This window comes from Staurois parvus, unplaced genomic scaffold, assembly GCF_062004578.1.
Source record: "Staurois parvus isolate SC_StPar_1 unplaced genomic scaffold, SC_StPar_1.0 ptg000025l, whole genome shotgun sequence".
Classification (NCBI taxonomy): Eukaryota; Metazoa; Chordata; class Amphibia; order Anura; family Ranidae; genus Staurois; species Staurois parvus.
Window position 1 is genome coordinate 31,637,477 of NW_028317821.1, and position 23,917 is coordinate 31,661,393.

The window sequence follows — 23,917 nt, forward strand, 5'->3', positions numbered from 1 at the left end:
TCCTGCACATACACAACATGCAAACATAAACACACCCATTCGGGATGCCTACATATGAAAATGTCCCTTTTCATACACGTTTCATATCACTGTGCATGCCAGACTGACAGAAATAGTTCTAGACCCATGATTCAGGATTAGCTCTAAACCTGATGACTTGTAAAGGCCTTTAAAGTGTAGCCCATGGAAAATATGGCGTACCAAAGTTTTCGGTCACTTTGCATGCCTGAACTTAAAGCTTGAAATGTTTGGTATTTCGTTACTCTGTGCAATCACACCTTTTATATTTTAACAAAGCTACATTTACCAATTATGTTGTCATGAAAAATTGCACACACACACCATCCAAGACCACTTTGATTTTGATTATGCGCCCTAAATGTCATGTTGTGTAATCCTATATGCTCAAAGTTCCATTTGTGTTTCTGTGCATTGTTTATGTAAAACCTGTTTCAGCAAAAATCATTTTGAAACATAAGAAGGGAAGACAGTTTGGCAAGGTTCAGATCAAACACCTCTGGTAACAAAATGAAACGAAAGCAGTGAGGCACACATTTTTGTTGGCAAAAAAAAAAGAAAAAAAAAAAAAGGAAGGCACTTTATAACTGCTTTGTGTTCAGAAGGGTTTTTAGTTTAACTGGTTTTCGCTCTAATTCTGGGAAGACGTCATATAATGATATAATGTCCTCCCATTTGTGTCGCACATGGGTGCCGGGGGGCTCAGCATAGTGATCGGAGGGGAGTTGTGTCCTCGGACACAGCGCATCACCGATCAGAATAAAGAGCCAATGACGTTAGCTCTTTACCATGTGATCAGCTGTGTCTAATCACAGCTGATCACATTTAAACAAATGCTGGTTATCAGCATTTCCTTTCCTCAGTGCTACCACAGTGCCCATCAGTGCAGCCTATCAGTGCTGTCTATCAATTCCCATCAGCGCAGCATCATCAGCGCACATCAGTGAAAAAAAAATTACTTATGAGCAAAATTTTATAACACAAAACTTTTTTTTTCCCTTCAAAATTTTCGGTCTTTTTTTGTTTAACAAAAAATAAAAAAAAAAAACTAGTGGTGATCTAATACCACCAAAATAATGCACTATTTGTGTGAAAAATTTCAACTTGCTACAGCACTGAAAGCTAAAACCTGACCTGGGCAGGAAGGGGGTGAAAGTGCCCAGTATTGAAGTGGTTAAAATGGCCGACAGGCTTGCTTTACAGACAAAGATCTCAATGCAAAGAACAGCAACTGATTGCTACATGAAATACATCTTACACATAAATACATGCTATTAAAAGACGCACCTTGCAGTTTTATTATCAGTTACAAAAGTAGCTGTTGCAGCAAGAGGGCTGCGCAAGTCTTTTCTGATGTAGATCTTTTCTGTGGATGCAGCACAGTTGGAGGACTTTTCTCTGGAGACCTCAATGGGCTTTCTCTCACACTGAACAGCTAGAAAACATAATCAGATGTGGTTAATTTGTAAAATACACAACATGAGTTCATTCCCACCAGATGTGCTTAAAACACACAAATAAATGCGCAGTTCATGAAACTGTCTGTCTTGAGTTTTAAATATGGTGCATTTTAAAGCATTCCATTTAAATTATTTGAATGAAAAAAGCAAGACAGCACACCAGAAATGCTGCATGCAGGGCTTTTTTCCAGTAAGCTTCAACGAACATGTTTGGTTAGAATGTGCTCAACCAAAATCAGTATAGCCTTCATCATGTGCTTGGACCTTCTGGAAAATGGAGAATCATTCATGACAACAAAGCCAACTTTAACAAATTCAAAAACAAAAATGTGCACATACTGTAAGTTTATCATCTGCTGTTCACTAGTTATGAGTTATAGATAAGAAAGAAACCAGTATAGGTGAAATACTTACAATCTTGCTTCATTCCAAGTGCAATACACCTTTGTAATCGGCAGTACTGACATCTGTTGCGGTAGTGCTTATTGATAACACAATCTTTTGATCCTCTGCATGCATATACCAAATTTTTTCTAATACTTCTTTTAAAGAAACCTTTGCAGCCCTCACATGTTACTGCCCCATAATGTCGCCCTGAAAGAACATAACATGAAGGCAAGAGCTAAGTTTTTTTGCAGGGACAAAACTTTACTATCACTACTGCAATCCATTCTGAGAAAGGATAAAATACAGTCCTTTCCAGCTATACTGACTCCAATATATCGTGGCACATTTTTATATTTGACCAAAATCATCAGTTAAAAAGGAATCGGCTACTTTGCCCCCCCCCCCTCATCTGTAAGAGTGATAGTAATAAAACCCTGTCTAAGCTCCATGTTGGCACCTACATAGGGTTACTGACCCGTTTCCTGTGTATAACAGTGTTTGGGTCTGGAAATCTGTATTTTGCCATTTGAGCCTATCCCTAGTCTCCAGTTGGAATCATGCCCTAATAAGCTGCACCACATAAAGCAAATCCCTCTGATGGAGAATAGAGATGGTCTGAAATAACCAAGACACAGAGCCTTAGCATATAATAACAGGAAAGGCAAGGAACATCACAATTTATTCTAAAAAGACTTGGTTTGGAATAAAAGTACAGCGATTACGTTGAATACTTTAACTATCTCATAGCCTCCTTAATTGGCTTAAACTCAATAAAAATACGTTTTCCCTATATGTGGTCTGAGAACACATACCTGAAGCTTTATCGCCACACACCACACAAAGATCCAGAAGCGGTTTATTTAAATTCTGATCTATGCACTGGGAGTCTGATAATATCTGAAATAAAACAGAATTAGCACAGATACTTGGGCAAATGTATAGGATTTTGTAACAGCAAATTGTTCTGCAAAAAAGAAAGGTTTTCTACTACACAAACATTAAGAAAAATAAATGATTGGCACATTTCTATAAAAATCTATATATTTGGGTACTGCATACTCTAGTTATTGAACTTTCTGAAAAGAAAGTATGTTTATGCCTCCACTATTCTATACCTCTCACACAGAGGGCCACCCTCAGAAATCATAGGTCCCCTTGTTATACCACAGCCTCTTATTCTCCGTTACATAAAGTAACATCCTGTAACTATTTTGTTCTTACAGTTTTTCAGCTCCAAAATTACAAGCTTATTAACCACCGTTATAATGTATATAGTGCAACAACTCTAATTTAAATACATTCCTTTAAATTTTACATTGCTATTCAGATACAAGATTGACAATTAAGGGTTGAAAGGTGAATTCCAGGAATTCAGCCACTTTGATAAATGTGCAGGCATACTAATTTACAGCTGACAGTTTTATGGAGCTCCCAAAAGGATAGGTACATTACACTCCTAGGCTCTGAGAGGAAAGATGCTTCACACACAGCATCTCTGCCCTGCTACCCATTCACAGAAGCATTTGTATTTTGTGACACATAATACAAAGCACTCTGTGACTGGGCAGAAGGAGGGGAGGGGTGTGCACAGCAGCTGCATGCAACTCTGCAGCTGAAGGAACTGAGACCAGAAGCTCCAAAGTTGGAGCTGTAGAAGGGTAGCAATAGCTCCCTCTCTGAGTTCAATAAAACTTTCAGGTGAAAATTAACTACTTGGTAACCACACTATAGCCAAATGACAGCTACAGCGTAGTTATCCAGTTTTGGGAGGGTGTCAAATGACGTGCTCCCAGAACGCACCGTGCCGCGTGCCCCCAGCAGCGCGTACCCAGCGATCTCTATGATCGCTGTGTCCTACGGACACAGCTATTAACGTGATAACGTAAAAGGCCAATCAGAGCGGCCTTTTACCACATGATCATGGATTAAATACAGTTGCCAGTTATCGGCAGCACTTTCCTCACGCTGTCACAGCACGAGGAAGGTACTGCCAATAACCAGCAGCTGTCACAGAGCAGATCGGCACTTTCTTGACATCAGAGACACCGCTCTCTCCTGGTTCTCCTCTTACCTATCCCGACGCTCCTTCAGCGTTTCCTACAATGGTGCCACCTCCCCTTCCCTCCCCCTCTCTGTTGGGGTCCCCCAGGGCTCTGTCCTTGGACCCCTTCTCTTCTCCATCTACACCTCCTCCCTTGGCAAACTCATACACTCCCACGGCTTCAACTACCATCTCTATGCTGATGACACTCAAATTTACCTCTCCACCCCTCACCTCACCTCCACTTTCTCCGCACGCATCACTCACCTCCTAAACGACATCTCTGACTGGATGTCGCTCCATTTCCTCAAACTCAACCTCTCCAAAACCGAGCTTCTTGTCTTCCCTCCTGCCCGCGCCCCCCCCCCCATCCTATCCATCACTACTAACATCACCACCATCAATCCCGCCCCGCAAGCCAAAGTCCTTGGGGTCATTCTGGACTCTAACCTCTCCTTCCAACCTCATGTCAAATCACTGACAAACACATGCAGGCTCCACCTCCGCAATATCGCCAAAATACGCACCTTCCTTACCCCAGACACCGCTAAACTACTTGTGCACTCCCTGATTATCTCACGCCTTGACTACTGCAACTCCCTCCTCACCGGCCTACCCCAGTGCAAACTCTCCCCGCTTCAGACCATCCTGAACTCAGCTGCCAGACTCATCCACCTCACCAGCCGCTCCACCTCTGCCACCCCCCTCTGCCTCTCCCTCCACTGGCTCCCTATCGCCCAACGCATCAAATTCAAACTACTCACTCTGACCTACAAAGCCATTCACAACACTGCCCCTAACTACCTCACCGACCTGATTCCCAAGTACCACCCTACCCGTACCCTTCGCTCTTCACAGGACCTCCTTCTATCTTGCTCCCTGGTCTCCTCCTCACACGCACGTCTGCAAGACTTCTCCAGGTCCTCCCCCATCCTCTGGAACTCACTACCCCAATCCATCAGACTGTCACCTTCCCTTCTCACCTTCAGGCGCTCCCTGAAAACCCACCTCTTCAGGGAAGCCTACCCCACCCTCACCTAACTGCTGCTCTCCTTCATTCCTCCTACCACTCCATCCCCCACAGCCACTTCCTCCTGTACCACTACCCCCTCCCTCCCAGATTGTAAGCTCGAAAGAGTAGGGCCCTCTTACCCCTCGTGTGCTGTTCGTAGCTGCTGTAATGTTTCATGTATTGTCCCCCCCTCTATTGTACAGCACTGAGCAAACCCTTTGGCGCTATATAAACTCAATGTAATGTAATGTAATGTAATAATGATCAGTGCCACCCAACATTGCCCAGCAGTGCCTCCCACGAGTGCTGCCCAGAAGTGTCACCCATCAGTGCCGCCTCATCAGTGCAGCTGCTGTGCCACCTCACCAGTGCTGCCTATCAGTGCTGCCCATCAGCACTCCTTTCCCTTGCACAGGGGTACACGTCAGGGATGTCCCCTCTCCCCTTTGCCTTGGCGATTGAGCCTCTTGCCGAGACTATTCGTTAATTGTCCTCCATTGTCGGTTTTAGATGGGGAGTAGGGGAGGACAAAATTGCCCTGTATGCGGATGATGCACTGTTGTTTCTGGAGGACACGGCTTCATCCCTATCTATTCTTATGTCCATTATAACAAGATTTGGTTCCTTTTCTGGATTTATGATCAATTGGGACAAGTCAGTGTTTCTTCCCCTAGATTTTCAACATATAAGATTGCCCCATGCTAGACAGATTGAAATTGTGCCCAAACTTAAATACCTGGGAGTTTGGGTCCACTCTAATATAGAGGATTACCTACGTTGTAACCTACAACCCCTAATAGATAAATTAAAATGTAAGGCATGGTGCAAGCTCCCCCTGACCGCTGTGGGCTGGACGAATCTCATTAAAATTATTTGGGCCCCACAATTACTTTATGTATTGCACAACTCCCCTATCCGGATTAGTAAGCATTGATTTAAAAACAGACTCCCTTTTTTCAGAATCCCTTTTGCCTATTTTACAACTGCCCAAAGATAGTGGGGGCCTTGCCGCCCCCTCAGTAAGAGTATACTTTCCAGCAGCTCAACGGCAACACTTTTCTGTCTGGGGGGTTGTTCACCCTGAAGATCCTATACAAGCCATACTATTGTCTAGGGCAGGCAAATACTCCTTGGTGGCCCAGATGGAGGCAGGGAGATACCCCACTTTAGTTCTTATGATCAATGTATGGGAGGAAATGAAGAGGATCATGAGATATGTGGGCATGACACATTATTTGCCTTTGTGGGAGAGGGGGCAGTTGGCAGAGATACAGAAGTTGCAGGGCTTCGAGGGAAAGTATGCTAGGGGCCTTCTTTTTCTACATCAGTTATACGTTGATCATGTCAAATCCTTTCAGGATTACTGAGGGAATTTGGCCGTCCACCTGAAAGGTTCTTTCATTATCTCCATCTTCAGCATGCCCTATCAGTACAATCTAAGCAGAATAACCTTAAACAGGTGTCCACTCCACTTATTGATCAGATAGCATCCACTACCAACAAGAGGGGACTTGTGTCGTCCTTATACCAATCACTACTTTACAACACGTTCAGCTTTATGGTAGGACAGGGTGGGCCAAGGATATTAATTCTCTAGATGGGGAAATTTGGCAGGCTATACTGGAACAGGTCCCTCTTGAGTCTCTTTCACCGTCCCAAAGGTTATCCCAGCTTTTTATAATACACAGAGTACACTGAACACTCATTAGTTGTACCAATAGTGGGTGTCGCAGGGAGACCCCGGACTGCTCTAGATGTGGAGGCTGCCCTGCAGACCTTCTGCATATGCTCTGGAGATGTCTAAAATTAGTTAGGTATTGGCATGCTATAATAGATATCATTAGTCAAGCTTTCCAGACACAACTACATAATGATCCACTAACATGCATACTTGGATTCTTGGATGAAGGGAAATTTACTCCCCATGCTTTGACTTCTATTTCCAGACTATTGTTTTTGGCTTGTATTTACTGAAATGGATCTCCCCATTACCTCCAACCCCTGAGTTCTGAAGGGAGAAGGTTAATCTCACTCTACTTCAGGAGCGACAAATTTTGTTGCAACGAGGTACTTCTTGCAAATTTAATAAGCTATGGGGCCTGACTACAAGTTCCAGGTTTAGCTCCTCTGTCCCTGTTGTTGTTACAAATATTTTTGCTAATATATTGCTAAATAGGGAGGTACAGGTGATGGGTGCCCCAGGACTGCTGCAGAGTGCCATGGATGCAGAACAGGGCAATGTCATTATCTTGTGACATGCTTACACATGACATGACAGGCAATACCAGGGCACGCACTTTATGGTTTATTTTTCTTGACAGTACAATGCACGTTATGGGTTTATTTTTTTATGCAATCTCAGGTTCTGCATGAGCTATCTCACACTGTAACAGTTTCGAAGAAATTAGGAAGTTTTCCCAAAGTTGTATGTTATATCGTTTTTTTTCCACTCACTCATACACAGAGCTAGACACATAGTGTGTTGGTACTGTGCAAGTGTATGTTGCTACTGTAAACCATACTCTGCTTGGAGTTTTGTATTCTATTGTTTTCCTTTGTTGCAAATTTTAAAAATTGGAATAAAAATTATTTGGAAAAGAAAAAAAAAAGAAAACAAAAACTGGAGAATGCAAAATCTGGTGAAACTGTGCTTGGTAGCCAACCAGCTTCTAACTTCAGTTTGTTCAATTAAGCTTTGACAATAAAACCTGGAAGCCAATTGGTTTCTATGCAGAGATGCACCAGATTTTGCACTCTCCAGTTTTAGTAAACCCTGTGTCTTCGCCTGCGAGAGTCAAGATCTGCATTTTCTTTGAAAAGAGAAAGAGGCAGCACTTAAATTACTGAATTCTCTGTTGATCTAAAGGTCATATTACCCAAGTATTTAGAAGTTTGAGAGATTTGCCTTTTTTACGGTCGGAAAACTTCCATCTGCCTTAACACTGTCCTACTACTAACCCACTGTCCTACTAATCTGCTCTGTCAATTTTAGCAAGCCTCCCAAGCACAACAGGTGATTTTAAATCTGGAAGAATGGGCCCTCTATTTGACATATATATGCATAACTGTGCAATAAGTGCACAGTTTCTGATGTGAATAGGCCCTTAAAGGATTGCTCAGCTCTAACTTATTACATTTTTGCTTTTGGGTTTAGACATGCTTTAACCACTTTAGGACCGCCCTATAGCAGATATACTGCTACAGGGCGGCACCTAAGCGCAGGATCACGTATATATATGTCATTCTGCATTTCTGGGCGTGCACCCTTCCCACGCCGCCATTCGTGGCCACGGATGTCACTCACCGCGTCCCGGCCAGTAATTACCCGCCGGTGCCTGGTGATTACCGAGCATCTCCGACGGGAAGGAAGATTGTTTTGTTTACAAACAATCTTCCTCCCTGTCGGTTCGAGCACACTGCTCGAGATGGCTGTGCACAGTACAGCCATCCTGATCAGTGTGCTTACAGTGAAGAACACACACCCCTGCCCCCTAGTAAAACACTCCCAGCACACAGTTAACCCTTTGATCACCCCTCACATTAACTCCTTCCTGCCCAGTGTCATTAGTACAGTGTCAGTGCTTTTTTTTTTTAGCACTGATCACTGTATTGGTATCTATACTGCCATTTGTAAACACTATAACTTTCACGTAAACCAATTAAGTTACACACATTGGGATTTTTTTTTTTATATCAAAGACATGTCGCAGAATACATTTTGGCCTAAATTTATGATGAAATTGGATTTTTTTTTTTTTTTTTTACTGAACATGTTTAATAGCAAAAAGTCAAAAATATTGTTTTTTTTTCTCACAATTGTCAGTCTTTTTTTGCTTATAGTGCAAAATATAAAAAACGCACAGGCGATCAAATACCACAGAAACAAAGCTCAATTTGTGGGAAAAAAAGGACGTAAATTTCATTTGGGTGCAGCGTTCCATGACTGCGAAATTGTCAGCTAAAGTAAAGCAAAAAATAGCCTGGTCAGGAAGGGGGGTAAATCCTCAGGAGAGCAAGTGGTTAATGGTTCCTAACATATTTTACTTTTGTTATACAAGAGCCTCAAAAGAATATTAGTAAAATTTGCATACAAAGTGTTCACTTGGGGAATTGCACATTATAGCATATTTTAGAAGTACACACCTGAATGTGCTGTGTAGAAACTTCCGGGCTTGAGAAAAAGAGCTGATTGACACCGGCTGCATCAGGAGTCGTTAAATACACTTTACCCTGACTGGGTTCTTGTCTGGCAAGGATTACTTTGCTCGGGGATGAGCTATCATGATTAGTCAAGATAAACCTTTTACTTGTACCACTCTGATCAAGTGCTGTTACAATTTGAATCTTCTGTCCAGTCTGTTGATCTGTAACAAACTGATAGAGCAAAAAAAAAAAAGAAGATAGCTTTCTTTTAAAGCGGTTGATAACAGATCATCACAAATACATATAAAATGATAACAGGTAGAGAAAAACTAGGGAGTATTACTACACATTTTCCTCCACTGCACAAATTAACCACAGTAGGAAGAACTTAGTACATTTGGAGCAGCTGTGCATGGCAACCATTCAGATACTTCAGTTAAGCGTTAAAGATGTAAGCCAGAAGTGAATCAGATTCTGTCTACTCCAGTTTTAAGAAATTCACCCAAAAACTCATAATCTCCCTTTGCACCTACTGCATCTTTAGTGTATATGTCAATCACGCACGTCTTAACATTATGATCATTGAACCATTGACAGGTAAAGTGAATAACATTGATTATCTCATTACAAAGCCATCTGGAAGTGGGTGCGATATATTAAGTAGCAAGTGAATATGTTGTCCCTGAAGTTGACATCAGAAAGAGAGGCAAGCGTGAGGATTTGTGCAACTCTGACTAGGGCTAGATGACTGGGTCAGGGTATGTCTAAAACTGCAGCTCTTGTGGGATGTTCCTGGTCTGCAGTGGTCAGGACCTACCAAAAGTAGTCCAAGAAAGGGAAACTGGCAAACTGGCAACAGGGCCATGGGTGGCTAAGGCCTATAGATGCATGTGGGGAACGAAGGCTGGCACATGTAGCCCCTTCCAAGAAAAGGTACTGTACCTCAAACTGCTGAAAAAGTTAATGCTGGTTCCAATAGAAAGCGGTTAGAACACAGTGCATTACAGTTTGCTGCTGATGGGGCTGCGTAGCCGCATACCAGTCAGTGTGACAAGCTGACCTGTGTGCACAGCCAAAAATGCCTACAATGGGTATGTGAGCATCAGATCTGGACCACAGGAGCAATGGAAATGATGAATTCAAGAACGGTCTAAGGAACACAACAAGAAGTTTGAGATGCCTCCAAATTCTGCAGGTCTCAATCCAATTGAGCATTTGTGGGATGTGCTTGAAAATCAAGTACAATCCTTGGAGGTCCCACCTTGCAGTTTTCAGGATCTGCTACCAAAATATAATATATATATATATATATATATATATATATATATATATCACACACGACTTGAACCTGCATAGTTTGTTAACTAGCTACCTCTATTATAGGTTGTAGTGATTTTGTGTGTTTCAAACACTGATATCGCAACTATTCTGGTTCTACTTATTGAATAAGGCAACAAAAGACAATTTATTACTTTAAGTTGACATTTTAGGTCTATGCTTGTTCAAAGTACCCAATTCGCCAGTCCTGAAGGATGAGTTCTAAGTAGAGGGAAGAAAGAAGAAACTGATGTCATTAGCATATGCGGTTTCCTCCATTCTTAAAATGTCCATAGATACTCACAAACTGTGCAAGCACATACAGCACCATCCATAGCACCATATATTTTCAACTACTAAATAACTATTTTCAACTACTTATTAACTCTCATTACAATATACACAAAGGACATACTTCTAGTATTATCTTTCACTTTTCACTTGGAGTGTCTGCTATCTACCTGTACAATGAAAAAAATAAAATACAATTTACTAAATCTGGAGCAGACAGAATCTGGAGCAGACAGAATCTGGAGCAGCTGGCTGCATGGCAACCAATTTGCTTCTAATTTCAGTTTGTTCAGTTCAGCTTTGCAAATTACAACTAAAAGCTGATTAGTTGCCATGCACAGCTTGTGGAGCGGGCAGAATGTCTGCTCCAGTTTTAGTAAATTTCTCACAATCAGAATAAAAGGAGGCTAAAACATGTCAGTGGAGTCATGTGTTAGGAGAACACATTTTAATGAATAAAGTCGTGTGAATGTGATGTCACGTTCCTCAAAGCTCAAAGCTCCAAACACTAAAACCCACTCCATCTTCCTTTAAGTTGTGAGATTTAAGGTCCTATTAAGCCAAGCTGATCTTTAGACTTTGATTCATTTGTTTAAAATATTATGATGAAAATGAAAAAAACTTTTCCTCTTGGAATTATAAGTTTATTTAGAGTAGCTTGTTGAGAGTGGTGCTATGTTATATGGGCTGTCTTATGGTCAGCTTACAAGGAGCCACCCCTATGCCTGACAAATGCAAAATGTGTCTGAAGGCTTTACCTGCTGAAAAAAGTGATATGATATGTAATGTGCTCTTTAGACACACCTGTATTCGCTGAGGTAAGGTAACACTGGAATCTGAGGGAATAAGCTGTATTCTTTGGGTACTTCCATCCATCAGGGCTGTATGTGTCACTTCTGTCTGAGTGCGAGAAAGCTGAAAGTACAACCAATTTTGTATATAACTAGAGTGCTGACATTTTCTCTATATTCTTAACATTCCTTTAAAAATTTATTTTCGTTTAATCAAAAACAGAATCAACACAAAACTAAAAGAATATTCTGCTTACATGGTTGTCATTATACGGACAGTTTGCATTGCCCAAGTTAATGGCGAGTTTACTTTAAAGTAGATCAAAAATCAAAAAATTTTTCACATTAATGCATTCCACACATTCAGGTTAAAAACAAATTCCAATATTTGTATCACCCCTTGCCCTACCCCCAACCCCCCCCTCCTCCAAACACTTACCTGAGTCTTCTCTCAATGCAGCACTGTGCCTGTCTGCAGCAGCAGCGGGAGTTCTTGCTGCTGTCATCTAAATCATAAGAGGAGAGTGTGGCCAAGCCGCACTGTCTCTTATGGATGCACACAGCCGGACTCAGGAGTGAACCCACATGTGTACCCCCAAAGCACACAGATTGCTATGGGGGTACACACAGAAGAGGAGGAGCAGAGAGTACTGGTAGGAGGACCCCAGAAAAGGAGGTATGGGGCAGCTTGATGCAATACCATTGCACAGAACAGGTAAGTATAACATGTCTTATTTTAAGGGAAAAAAAAATCTATTAGAACCACTTTAATGTCTTCATGTTCTGGTACTCTTCCTGAGACTGTAGCAACAACATGAGACAGACCATACCACTGAGAAAACAGGAAGACACCCAATAACCATTTTTAGTTACTGACTTGAACAAGTATGCAACAACTAGAAGCCAAAATTTTTGATATGCATATTTTTTACTGGGCAGAGTCTCCAGACGTACAGGGAATGAGCATTTTGATAAAGGGTCAGCATTGGTTGCCTCTAAGCTTTTCGTGACAGGTTTCCTTTTACTACATGCACAAATTATTGTATTGTGCATATTTGTGATAAGCAGGTTATTTTATTTATTCTAATTAAATAGGACATAAAACACATACATTTGCTATATATATATATATAGTGGATATAAAAAGTCTACACACCCCTATTAAAACATCAGGTTTCTGTGATGTAAAAAAAATGAGCCACATAATTTCAGAACTTTTTCCACCTATTATGTGACCTTTAAATTGTACAACTCAATTGAAAAACAAATTGAAATCTTGTGGTTGCACAAGTATGCACACCCTCTTATAACTGGGGAGATAACTGTGTTCAGAATTAAGCAATCACCTTCACAATCATGTTAAATAGGAGTCAGTACACAGCTGCCATCATTTAAGGTGCCTCTGATTAACTACAAATAAAGTTCAGCTGTTCTAGTAGGTCTTTCGTGACATTTTCTTAGTCACATCCTACAGCAAAAGCCATGGTCCGCAGAGAGCTTCCAAAGCATTAGAGAGATCTCATTGTTAAAGGTATCAGTCAGGAGAAGGGTACAAAAGTATTTCCAAGGCATTAGATACAGTGAAGGAAATAAGTATTTGATCGCCTGCTGATTTTGAATGTTTGCCCACTCACAAAGAAATGATCAGTCTAAAAATCGAATGGGAGGTGTATTGTAACACTGAGAGACAGAATAGCAACAAAAAATTCAAACAAAATGCATGTCTAACAAATTATGTACTGATTTGTATGTTCATGAGGGAAATAAGTATTTGATCCCCTTCACAAAACATGACTTAGTACTTGGTGGCAAATCCCTTGTTGGCAATCACAGAGGTCAGACATTTCCTGTAGTTGGCCATCAGGTTTGCACACATCTCAGGAGGGATTTTGGCCCACTCCTCTTGGCAGATCCTCTCCAAGTCATTAAGGTTTGGTGGCTGACGTTTGGCAACTCGAACTTTCAGCTGCCTCCACAGATTTTCAATTGGATTAAGGTCTAGGCCACTCGAACACCTTAATGTGCTTCTTCTTGAGCCACTCCTTTGTTGCCTTGGCCGTGTGTTTTGGGCCATTGTCATGCTGGAAAACCCATCCACGATCCATTTTCAATGCCCTGGCTGAGGGAAGACGTTTCTCACCCAAGATTTGACGGTACATTGCCCCTTCCATCGTCCCTTTGATGCGTTGCAGCTGTCCTGTCCCCTTAGCAGAAAAACACCCCCAAAGCAGAATGTTTCCACCACCATGCTTGACAGTTGGGATGGTGTTCTTGGGTTCATAGGCAGCATTCCTCCTCCTTCAAACACAGAGAGTTGAGTTGATGCCAAAGAGCTCGATTTTGGTCTCATCTGACAACAACACTTTCAACCAGTCCTCCTCTGCATTATTCAGATGTTCAGTGGCAAACTTCAGATGGGCCTGGACATGTGCTTTCTTGAGCAGAGAGACCTTGCGGGCACTGCAGGATTTCAATCCTTGTCGGCGTAGTGTGTTACCAATTGTTTTCTTGGTGACTGCGGTCCCAGCTGCCTGGAGATCATTGACCAGATCCTCACGTGTAGTTCTGGGATAATTCCTCACTGTTCTCATGATCATTGAGACCCCACGAGGTGAGATCTTGCATGCTGCACCATACCTAGGGAGACTGACAGTTGTTTTGTATTTCTTCCATTTGTGATTGATTGCACCAACTGTTGTCACCTTGTCACCAAGCTGCTTGGCGATAGTTTGGTAGCCCAGTCCAGCCTTGTGTAGGTCTACAATCTTGTCCCTGACATCCTTGGACAGCTCTTTGGTCTTTGCCATGGTGGAGAGTTTGGAATCTGATTGTTTGATCCTGTGGACAAGTGTCTTTTATACAGGTAACAAAATTAGATTAGCAGCAATCCCTTTAAGAGGCTGTTTCTAATCTCAGCTTGTTACCTGTATGAAAGACACCTGGTAGCCAGAAATCCTGCTGAATGATAAGGGATCAAATACTTATTTCTCTCATGAACATGCAAATCAGTGCATAATTTGTTAGACATGCATATCTTTTGAATTTTTTGTTGCTATTCTGTCTCTCAGTGTTACAATACAACTACAATTCAATTTTTAGACTGATCATTTCTTTGTGAGTGGGCAAACATTCAAAATCAGCAGGGGATCAAATACTTATTTCCTTCACTGTATACCATGGAACACAGTGAAGACAGTCATCATCAAATGAAGAAAATATGGCATAACAATGACATTACCAAGAACTGGACTTCCCTCCAAAATTGATGAAAAGACAAGTAGAAAACTGGTCTGGGAGGCGGCCAAGAGGCTTACAGCAACATTAACCGCTTAAGGACCACCCTATAGCAGATATACTGCTACAGGGAAGCACCTGTGCGCAAAATCATATATGTGATTTTGAAATTCCAGGTAGGGGTGGCATGCGCGTACCGCACGCCCTACCCGCGCAGTGGATGTCAATCACCGGGTCCCGCTTAATAATTACCCGACAGTCACCGATGGGGAGGAAGACTGTTTTGTCGACTCGAGCACACTGCTTGAGATGGCTGTGCACATCACAGCCACCCCGAGCAGTGTGCCTACAGTAAAGCACACACCCCCGCCCCCTGTAAAACACTCCCAGCACTTAGTTAACCCTTTGATCACCCCTCACATTAACCCCTTCCTGCCCAGTGTCATTAGTACAGAAACCAAGCTAGTCCCCCCCCCCCCCCTAGTGTCAGAATGTCCGCTGCAGTCCCGCTATAAGTTGCTGATCGCCGCCATTACTAGCAGAAAAAAAAACCCCAGTATCTATACCGCCATTTGTAAACGCTATAACTTTCACGTAAACCAATTAATTTACACGTATTGGGATTTTTTTTTTAGCTAAGATATGTCGCAGAATACATTTTCTGCCTAAATTTATGGCGAAATTAGATTTTTAAAATTTTTTTTACTAGACAGGTTTAATAGCAAAAAGTCCAAAATATTGTATTTTTTCTCAAAATTGTTGGTCTTTTTTTGCTTATAGCGCAAAAAATAAAAAACCGTATAGCCGATCAAATACCACCGAAAAAAAGCTCAATTCGTGGGAAAAAAAAAGTATGTAATCTTCATTTGGGTGCAGTGTTGCATTACCGTGTAATTTACATATTTACATTAAAAAAAACCATTAAAAAAAAAAAGAAGTTATAATGCTATACCCACAGTTGAACCAGAGGAAGGCAAAAAAAAAAAAAAAAAAACCAGCAACGCACCATCCAATTTGCTCATGCAGCGGAAAACAATTCCTTCCTGATCCCTCAAGAGGCAATCGGATATTCCCTGGTTCAACTTTACCTATAAATGTTAGTACCTTTCAGTGTTTAGAGATTAAATTTCTTTTCCTCCAGATGAAGAGAGTGCCCCCTTGCCCTCTGTGATGACCTCAGGGTGAATAACTCTACACCGAGTTCACTATATGAACCACTGATGTATTTATACATGTTGATCATATCCACCTTAATCTCCTCTCAAGAGCGAATAATTTCAGTTCCTCTAATCCTTACTCATAGCTGAGCTCCTCCATGCCTTGTATCAGTTTAGTTGCCCTTCTCTGCACTTTCTCCAGTTCCCCAATGTTCTTTTTGTGAAGTGGTGCCCAAAACTGAACTGCATATTCCAGATGAGGTCTTACTAATGATTTGTACAGGGGTAATATGATATCTCTCTCTCTGGAGTCTATACCTCTTTTAATACAAGAGAGGATTTTGCTCACTTTAGAAACAGCAGCTTGGCATTGCATGTCATTATTAAGCTTGTGATCTACCAAAACTCCCAGATCCTTCTCCACCATTGATTCCCCCAGTTGTACCCCCCTAGTATGTATGATGCATGCATATTCTTAGCTCCCAAGTGCATAACCTTACATTTATCAACATTAAACCTCATTTGCCACATAGTTGCCCAATTAAACAGTGCATTGAGGTCGGCTTGTAAATTGAAGACATCCTGTAAGGACGTTATTCCACTGCACAGCTTGGTGTCATCTGCAAAGACTGAAATGGTATTTTTAATCCCAGACCCTATATTGTTTATAAATACTGTATTTTTCGCTCCATAAGACACACCTACCAGAAGACGCACCTAGGTTTTAGGAGGAGGAAAACAAGAAAATAAATATTCTGAACCAATGGACTGCAGGCACAGTACAGGAAATGACCAGAGACTGCGGACACAGTACAGGAGATGACCAGACTGCGGACACAGTACAGGAGATGACCAGAGACTGCGGACACAGTACAGGAGATGACCAGAGACTGCAGACATAGTACAGGAGATGGCCAGAGACTGCAGACATAGTACAGGAGATGACCAGAGACTGCGGACATAGTACAGGAGATGACCAGAGACTGCGGGCACAGTACAGGAGATGACCAGAGACTGCGGACATAGTACAGGAGATGACCAGAGACTGCGGACATAGTACAGGAGATGACCAGAGACTGCGGACACAGTACAGGAGATGACCAGAGACTGCGGACACAGTACAGGAGATGACCAGAGACTGCGGACACAGTACAGGAGATGACCAGAGACTGCGGACACAGTACAGGAGATGACCAGAGACTGCGGACACAGTACAGGAGATGACCAGAGACTGCGGACATACTACAGGAGATGACCAGAGACTGCGGACACAGTACAGGAGATGACCAGAGACTGCGGACACAGTACAGGAGATGACCAGAGACTCCGGACACAGTACAGGAGATGACTAGAGACTGCGGACACAGTACAGGAGATGACCAGAGACTGCGGACACAGTACAGGAGATGACCAGAGACTCCGGACACAGTACAGGAGATGACTAGAGACTGCGGACACAGTACAGGAGATGACCAGAGACTGCGGACACAGTACAGGAGATGACCAGAGACTGCGGACCTTTGGGGAGCGGGTACCCGAATTTGACAGGTAACCACTCCCACTGCGATCGCCTCTCTCCCCCATAGTCTTCTGGGACACGTGACTGGTCCCAGAAAACTATGGGGCCATTCACAAAGCGCAGCGTTTCACGCGCATGGTGTCACAGCCGAGTGTCCACACTAAAGATGCCAGCGCCAAGGGGAGAAGACGACCGGTGAAACCAGCTGTGATGAGGTCACCGCTGGACCGAGGAACAGGTAGGACCAAGGAGCAGCTTCTGCTGCACAGAAGAGCCGAGTGGCCGGCCTGATATTCTAACACGGTGGCGGCGACGGGGGGAATACTGGGCCGGCCACCGCATATTTGCTCCATAAGACGCACAGACATTTCCCCCGATTTTTTTGGGGGGGGAAAAAGTGCGTCTTATGTAACAAAAAATACGGTGTATTAAACAGTAAGGGTCCCAACAGTGAACCTTGGGGTACACCACTGACAACCCTAGACCATTCAGAGTATGAATCATTAACCGCTACTCTGAATACGATCTTTTAGACAGTTTTTTATCCATTTACATACAGATTTTTCCAAGCCTGTAGATTTTACCTTACACATTAGCCGTGTGTGGGGAACTGTGTCAAACGCTTTTGCAAAATCCAAGTATACCATGTCCACCGCCACCCCTTCGTCCAAGGTTTTGCTCACCCCCTCATAAAAAGAAATCAGGTTTGTTTTTCATGAATCTTTGCTGTCTGTTGCTTAAAATATTTTTTTCCAACAAGAACTTATCTATTTGGTCTTTTATTAAACTCTCCAGTATCTTCCCAACTATAAAAGTTAAACTAACAGGTCTATAATTACTTGGTAAAGATTTTGACCCCTTTTTATATATTGGCACCACATTGGCCTTACACCAATCCAGTGGTGCTATGCCAGCAGTTAAAGATTCCCTAAAAATTTTAAATGACAGAGCTCAATTCTTTAAGGACCTATGGGTGTATGCCATCCGGTCCAGGTGCTTTATTCACCTTTATTCTGTCTAAATATTTTTGGATCATATCAACTGTGAGCCAATGTGGATCATCTGGAGCTGTGTCAATACCATGCCCATTATGGACAAGAGCTCCCCCATGCTCCTTTGTATACACAGAGCTGAAGAAGGTATTTAATAAATTTGCCTTCTCTTTGTCCCCAGTCACCCACTCTAGATTATTTTGTAAAGGGCACAGCACAGCCATCCAAAGCAGTGTGCTTACAGTGAAGCACCAACACACCGCCCCCCAGTAAAACACTCCCAGCACACATTTAACCCTTTGATCGCCCCTCATGTTAACCCCTTCCTTCCCAGTGCTATTAGTACAGTGTCAGTGCTTTTATTTTAGCACTGAACACTGTATTGGTGTCACTGGGGATGTCAGTGACACCAAGTTAGCTCCCTCCAGTGTCAGAATGCCCACCGCAGTCTCGCTATAAGTCACTGATCGTCGCCATAATTAGTAAACAAAAAAAAAATCCCAGTATATATACTCCCATTTGTAAACGCTAAAACTTTCACGTAAACCAATTCATTTACACGTATTGGGATTTTTGTTTTAGTAAAGACATGTAGCAGAATACATTTTGGCCTAAATTTATGAAGAAATTAGATTTTTTAAATTTTTTTACTGGACATGTTTAATAGCAAAAAGTCAAAAATATTGTTTTTTTCCCAAAATTGTCAGTTTTTTTTTTTTTATAATAGCACAAAAAAAAAATCAAAAAACGTACATACGATCAAATACCAAAGAAAGATCAATTCGTGGGCAAAAAAGGACGTAAATTTCATTTGGGTGCAGCGTTGCATGACCGTGCAATTGTCAGTTAAAGTAACACAGCGCCATAATGCAAAAAATGGCCAGGTCAGGAAGGGGGGTAAATCCTTAGGAGGGCAAGTCGTTAAGCTTGTGCGTGAAATACTGCATTAATATTGCGTTTATTTACAATTGCCTTGCTGTATAAACTATCATAAATGCATGGCACAGTGCTTCATAAAGCAGGTTGTTTTTTTAATTATTTTATATTAGTTAAAGGATAAGCAATTCCAATTGAGATGCAATTATAAAAGCTTTGCTCGGTGGAGGGTGCAGCTGTAAAAAAAAACCAAAAAGGTAATTTAAATGCAAATCCTTCCAAAACCTTTTAGCCACTTGCCCTCCTGAGGATTTACCCCCCTTCCTGACAGGCCATTTTTGTGTTACAGCACTGCGTTACTTTAACTGACAATTGCGCGGTCATGCTATAAATTTAAAAAAAAGACCGACAATTTGGAGAAAAAAAAACAATATTTTTCACTTTTTACTATTAAACATGTCCAGTAAAAAAATGTAAAAAATATAACATTTTGTCATAAATTTACGCCAAAATGTATTCTGCTACATGTCTTTGCTAGAAAAAAAAATCCCAATATGTGTAAATTAATTGATTTACATGAAAGTTATAACATTTACAAATGGCAGTATATATACTGGAATTATTATTATTATTTTTTTTTTTTTTTACTAATAATGGCGGTGATCAGCGACTTATAGCAGGACATTCAGGCACTGGGGGAGAAATGACTTGGTGTCACTGACATCTCCAATAACACCCAATACAGTGATCAGTGCTAAAAAAAAAAAAAAGCACTGGCACTGTACTAATGGCACTGGGCAGGAAGGGGTTAACATGAGGGTCGATCAAAGGGTCAACTGTGTGTAGAGAGTGTTTTACTATGTGGTGGTGTGTTGGTGCTTCCCTGTAAGCACACTACTCTGGATAGCTGTGCACAGTCATCCAGAGCAGTGTGCCCAAGCTGACAGGGAGGAGAACTGTTAGTAAACAAAACAGTTCTCCTCCCGGTCGGAGATCTCCAGAAATTACCAGGCGCCGGCGAGTAATTACCGGCTGGGACCCGGTGATTGACAGTCGTGGTCGCGAATGGCGGCGCAGGTAGGGAGCGCACGTTACACACTAGGAAATGCAAAATCATGTATATATACACGTGATTTTGCGCACCCGTGCCGTCCTGTAGCAGTATTACTAATATAGGGCGGTCGGGAAGAGGTTAAATTGATTGCACAAACAAGGGAGTGCCCATGTAGAGAAAGATATGATCTTTTCTATTTCCATGAAATCTTCTATCAAAACTAAAAATGATTATCAGTAACATTCTGTGGATCTGTGCTTCATCCATTTCTTCAGCTTTTATCATTACACCGCCAGTCATCAGAAGATAGTGCTGGCATGAAAGCAAAGCCCTGCTCCTCTACCAAGTACATTATGACATTATCCCGCAGGAGCCCACTTTTTTTTTTTTTGGTGCGCTTTACTATCGCTTTTTACAGTAAAATAAATGTGTACTAAACAACGGTTTGCATTTATAACATGAAAATGATCATTGCTGCTCAGTATGTTGGAATTTCACTGAATCATCTGAAATATATTCCTATGTATTGCCGTACTCCATATATTATCCAATTATGAAGGAAGGGCAACCGCCTTCAATATTGAATATGCCACATTTTAGGAAACTCTTCAAAGTGAAGGTAGCCATACTTACTAGATTACAGTAAAAGGAGGCCCTGTAGCTTTTTAGGCACACTTAAAGCTGATGTCCAGCTTTTAATGAAGTTTAGATATTTTGCTTAGCTCAAGCTAGTCCAAACAAATTATTACCTTCACTAAGAGATGCAGTATAAACTGTAGGTGTCCTCAGCTACATACAGTACGGTATACAATACTGTGTTTCGGCACTGGGATGGAAACTTCCGGTTCTGAGTCGGGCTGAACGCTCAGCCATGCACAGTGAGCTTTGTAGTTTATGAAAGAATACAAAGCTTCCTCTGATTGGCTGAAGCAGAGATGTTGATTGGCAGGCAGAAGATTTAACAAACTCCAACTCAGCCAATCAGACAATGTATGATCATGGTAGAATACAAGCGATAAAAAGGTACAACATTCAGAGCTGAAACATTGGCAAAAAAATACTCTGGGACTCAAGTGGTTTTAGAAAGTAAAAGGCCTGGGGACTCAAGTGGTTAAATGTGTACAGTACTGTATTGTTGTAGCGTTTAACTTACCTCCCCCATTTGCTGCTCAATAATCTGGTGGGCTATTTCTTCTATAGATGCCATGACCTGTCTTTAGAATGGTATCCCTGGGAGGAAGGAAGGTGTTTAAGGAGTCCAGTTTTTGGTCCAACTGAAGCCTATTAAAATAAAAAATAAAAACATCTATTACTTCTTGATATTTAAAATGTAATAAACAAAAATAAAACAAGCAGTTATTTTCCACATCTGGTTACATTTTTACAAATAGTAGAGTGTGCAATTTATGTGTTACATAGAAACATAGAAAAGTGAAGGCAGAAAAAAAAAAAAGGATGCCTAGTGGCCCATCGAGTCTGCCCTTTATTTTAATTTAAACATGTTTCTGTAATTTTTTTTTTGTCTGAGTATAGATTTATGTTTGCCCCAAGCATGTTTGAAGATGCTTACTGTTGACTGACTCGCTACCTGCTGGAAGTCTATTCCAAGCATCAACTACTTTAAATTCTTATTCAGGCTTATAGGGACGGTTCACATCCCTGCATTTTATGTGCTTTACAACACAGATCACAGTGAACAAAGAGTGCATGAAAACTAGTAACAGTTTTTATCTATGAAGCTCTCAACATGAGTGTGTTGCATTTTTAAAAATACCTGACTGCCTGCTTTGGTAAAATCATGCAATACATTAAAATCAATAGCAATGCATTGAGAAAATGCAATATGCGTTTTGATCAATGCACTTCATTATTCAAGTCACATGTCTATATGTGCCTTCAGGGAGAAAACACATGAAAACACAAGCAAATTGCACCTTGCATTGCAGTATATTTAAACACAAATAATTTAAAAAATGCCAAAATTGCATTACACCTGTGTGTATTTTCTAACATGATAGTACAAACTGGCCCTTAACATAACTCCCTCCACAGAGGGAGTTTTTTTTTTACACCCAGTGCAAGTCTTTGCTGTCCTGGCAGCACCTATGCATTACAGCCCTAAGAATATCTATGGGACCAAAAGCCTCTGGCCTCAGGACACAATTCCACAGAAGAAGTATTTTTTATTACTATCATATATTTCTGTAGTAAAATGTAGCCGCACACCCAGACCTGTGACCATGCTAAAATGTTTGGGGCATGCCAAATGCAATGAGAATGAAGTCTTCACTTTTATTTTCAAAAAACCAAAGGTTTTTTTACTACTATAAAAAAGGGCTGCACTTACATGACACGTGAAAAAGTTGAACTATGCAAAAAAAAAATCCTGTGATGAAATAAATACAGAGATTTACATTATTGACCCCTTTAAAATGGAAGAAAGTCAGCTTTTTAACTTGTACCTGCAGGTAAAGCCTATAGGGCTTATCTGTAGGTACAGTGAATAACTCATAAACTTGCACTGTTTACGGGATATTCACACAGCATTTAGCTGGCGATGTCACTGGCGCAAGAGCTCCGAAGGGATGGAATACCCTGCTGTACGTTCAGAGCTCCATGATGGGGATCCAACGTGCCCCGGCCATTCATACAGCTGAAGTCCAAATATCCAGAAGGAAGACCGGGTGAAGATGAATGCGTCCAGGAGCAGTGACATCGCTGTGGTGGAGGGCTCTGTGTCCAGGTAAGTCTGTCATAATGTGCAGTGCATACTAGTATATTTTGACTTAAACCTGCAGGGACCCAATTTTATTTTTTTGTGGTGGCGCTTTAAAGTGATAGTAAAGCCACTTTGTTCATTGTTACCTACAGGTACGCTTATAACAAAGCTTACCCATGGGTAAAATTACTGCAACATGCAGCGTTTAGGAGATATTCAGGTTTTTCTACAGCCGACATATGTGCTCTGAAGGAACAGCATACCCATGCCGTTCCTTCAGAGCACTGTGCTGTGTCCCAAGATTCCTGTGCGCATGCGTGAGAGTGACATCATCGCCAGGTGGCCGGAGCTCGCGAACCTGGAAGGAAGACCGGGCAAAGATGGAAGCTTCTACAACGGTGACAGCGCGCCGCTGGAGGGCTTCATTTTAAGGTAAGTCTTACATAATATGCTAGTATGCGATGTATACTTGCAGGGTTTTTTTTTTTTACGCAGTTTACAACCGCTTTAAGAAAGCCTGGGAGTCTTGCCTGATCCTCTAACTTCAATACTTTCGGAGTTACCAGCGTAGAACATGCATGTAGCCAATGAAGTCAGAACTCCGCATTTGTTTACTTGCTCTGACAGGTAACCTGGGAAATACTGAAGCTATGAGATTAGCATACTGGCTAGGCAACTAGCATTTTCAGAAACAGAGGTCGGTAATGGCAAGTACAATATTTCTCTTGGCACAGGTTTCCCTGAAGGTAAATCTTAAATGAGGGAAATGTGAAAGCTGCTGTTGTTGGATTCTGAAAATACTAGTTGCCTTACTGAATCAGCACTTTAGCTTTTTAACTGCAACATCCTATTATAGTGCAAAACCAGAGCACAAAAATGAAAACATATCTAAACCAAATAATAAAA

General features: G+C 41.6%; 1 protein-coding gene across 2 annotated transcripts in view; it reads right to left on the reverse strand.

Annotated features, from left to right (window-relative positions):
• NR2C1 (nuclear receptor subfamily 2 group C member 1) overlaps positions 1-23,917 on the reverse strand; it is a 58,593-nt gene that overhangs the window by 22,546 nt on the left and 12,130 nt on the right. The window contains exons 2-7 of one of the 2 annotated variants that reach the window (XM_089652679.1): positions 21,446-21,573; positions 11,474-11,584; positions 9,062-9,292; positions 2,678-2,762; positions 1,893-2,072; positions 1,306-1,453 (exon numbers count right to left, since the gene is read on the reverse strand). In XM_089652679.1, the coding sequence (XP_089508805.1) occupies positions 1,306-1,453; positions 1,893-2,072; positions 2,678-2,762; positions 9,062-9,292; positions 11,474-11,584; positions 21,446-21,499 (809 nt within the window). In that variant the 5' untranslated portion in view covers positions 21,500-21,573. The remainder of the gene's footprint in view (positions 1-1,305; positions 1,454-1,892; positions 2,073-2,677; positions 2,763-9,061; positions 9,293-11,473; positions 11,585-21,445; positions 21,574-23,917) is intronic. The other variant, XM_089652680.1, reaches the window with a different exon arrangement.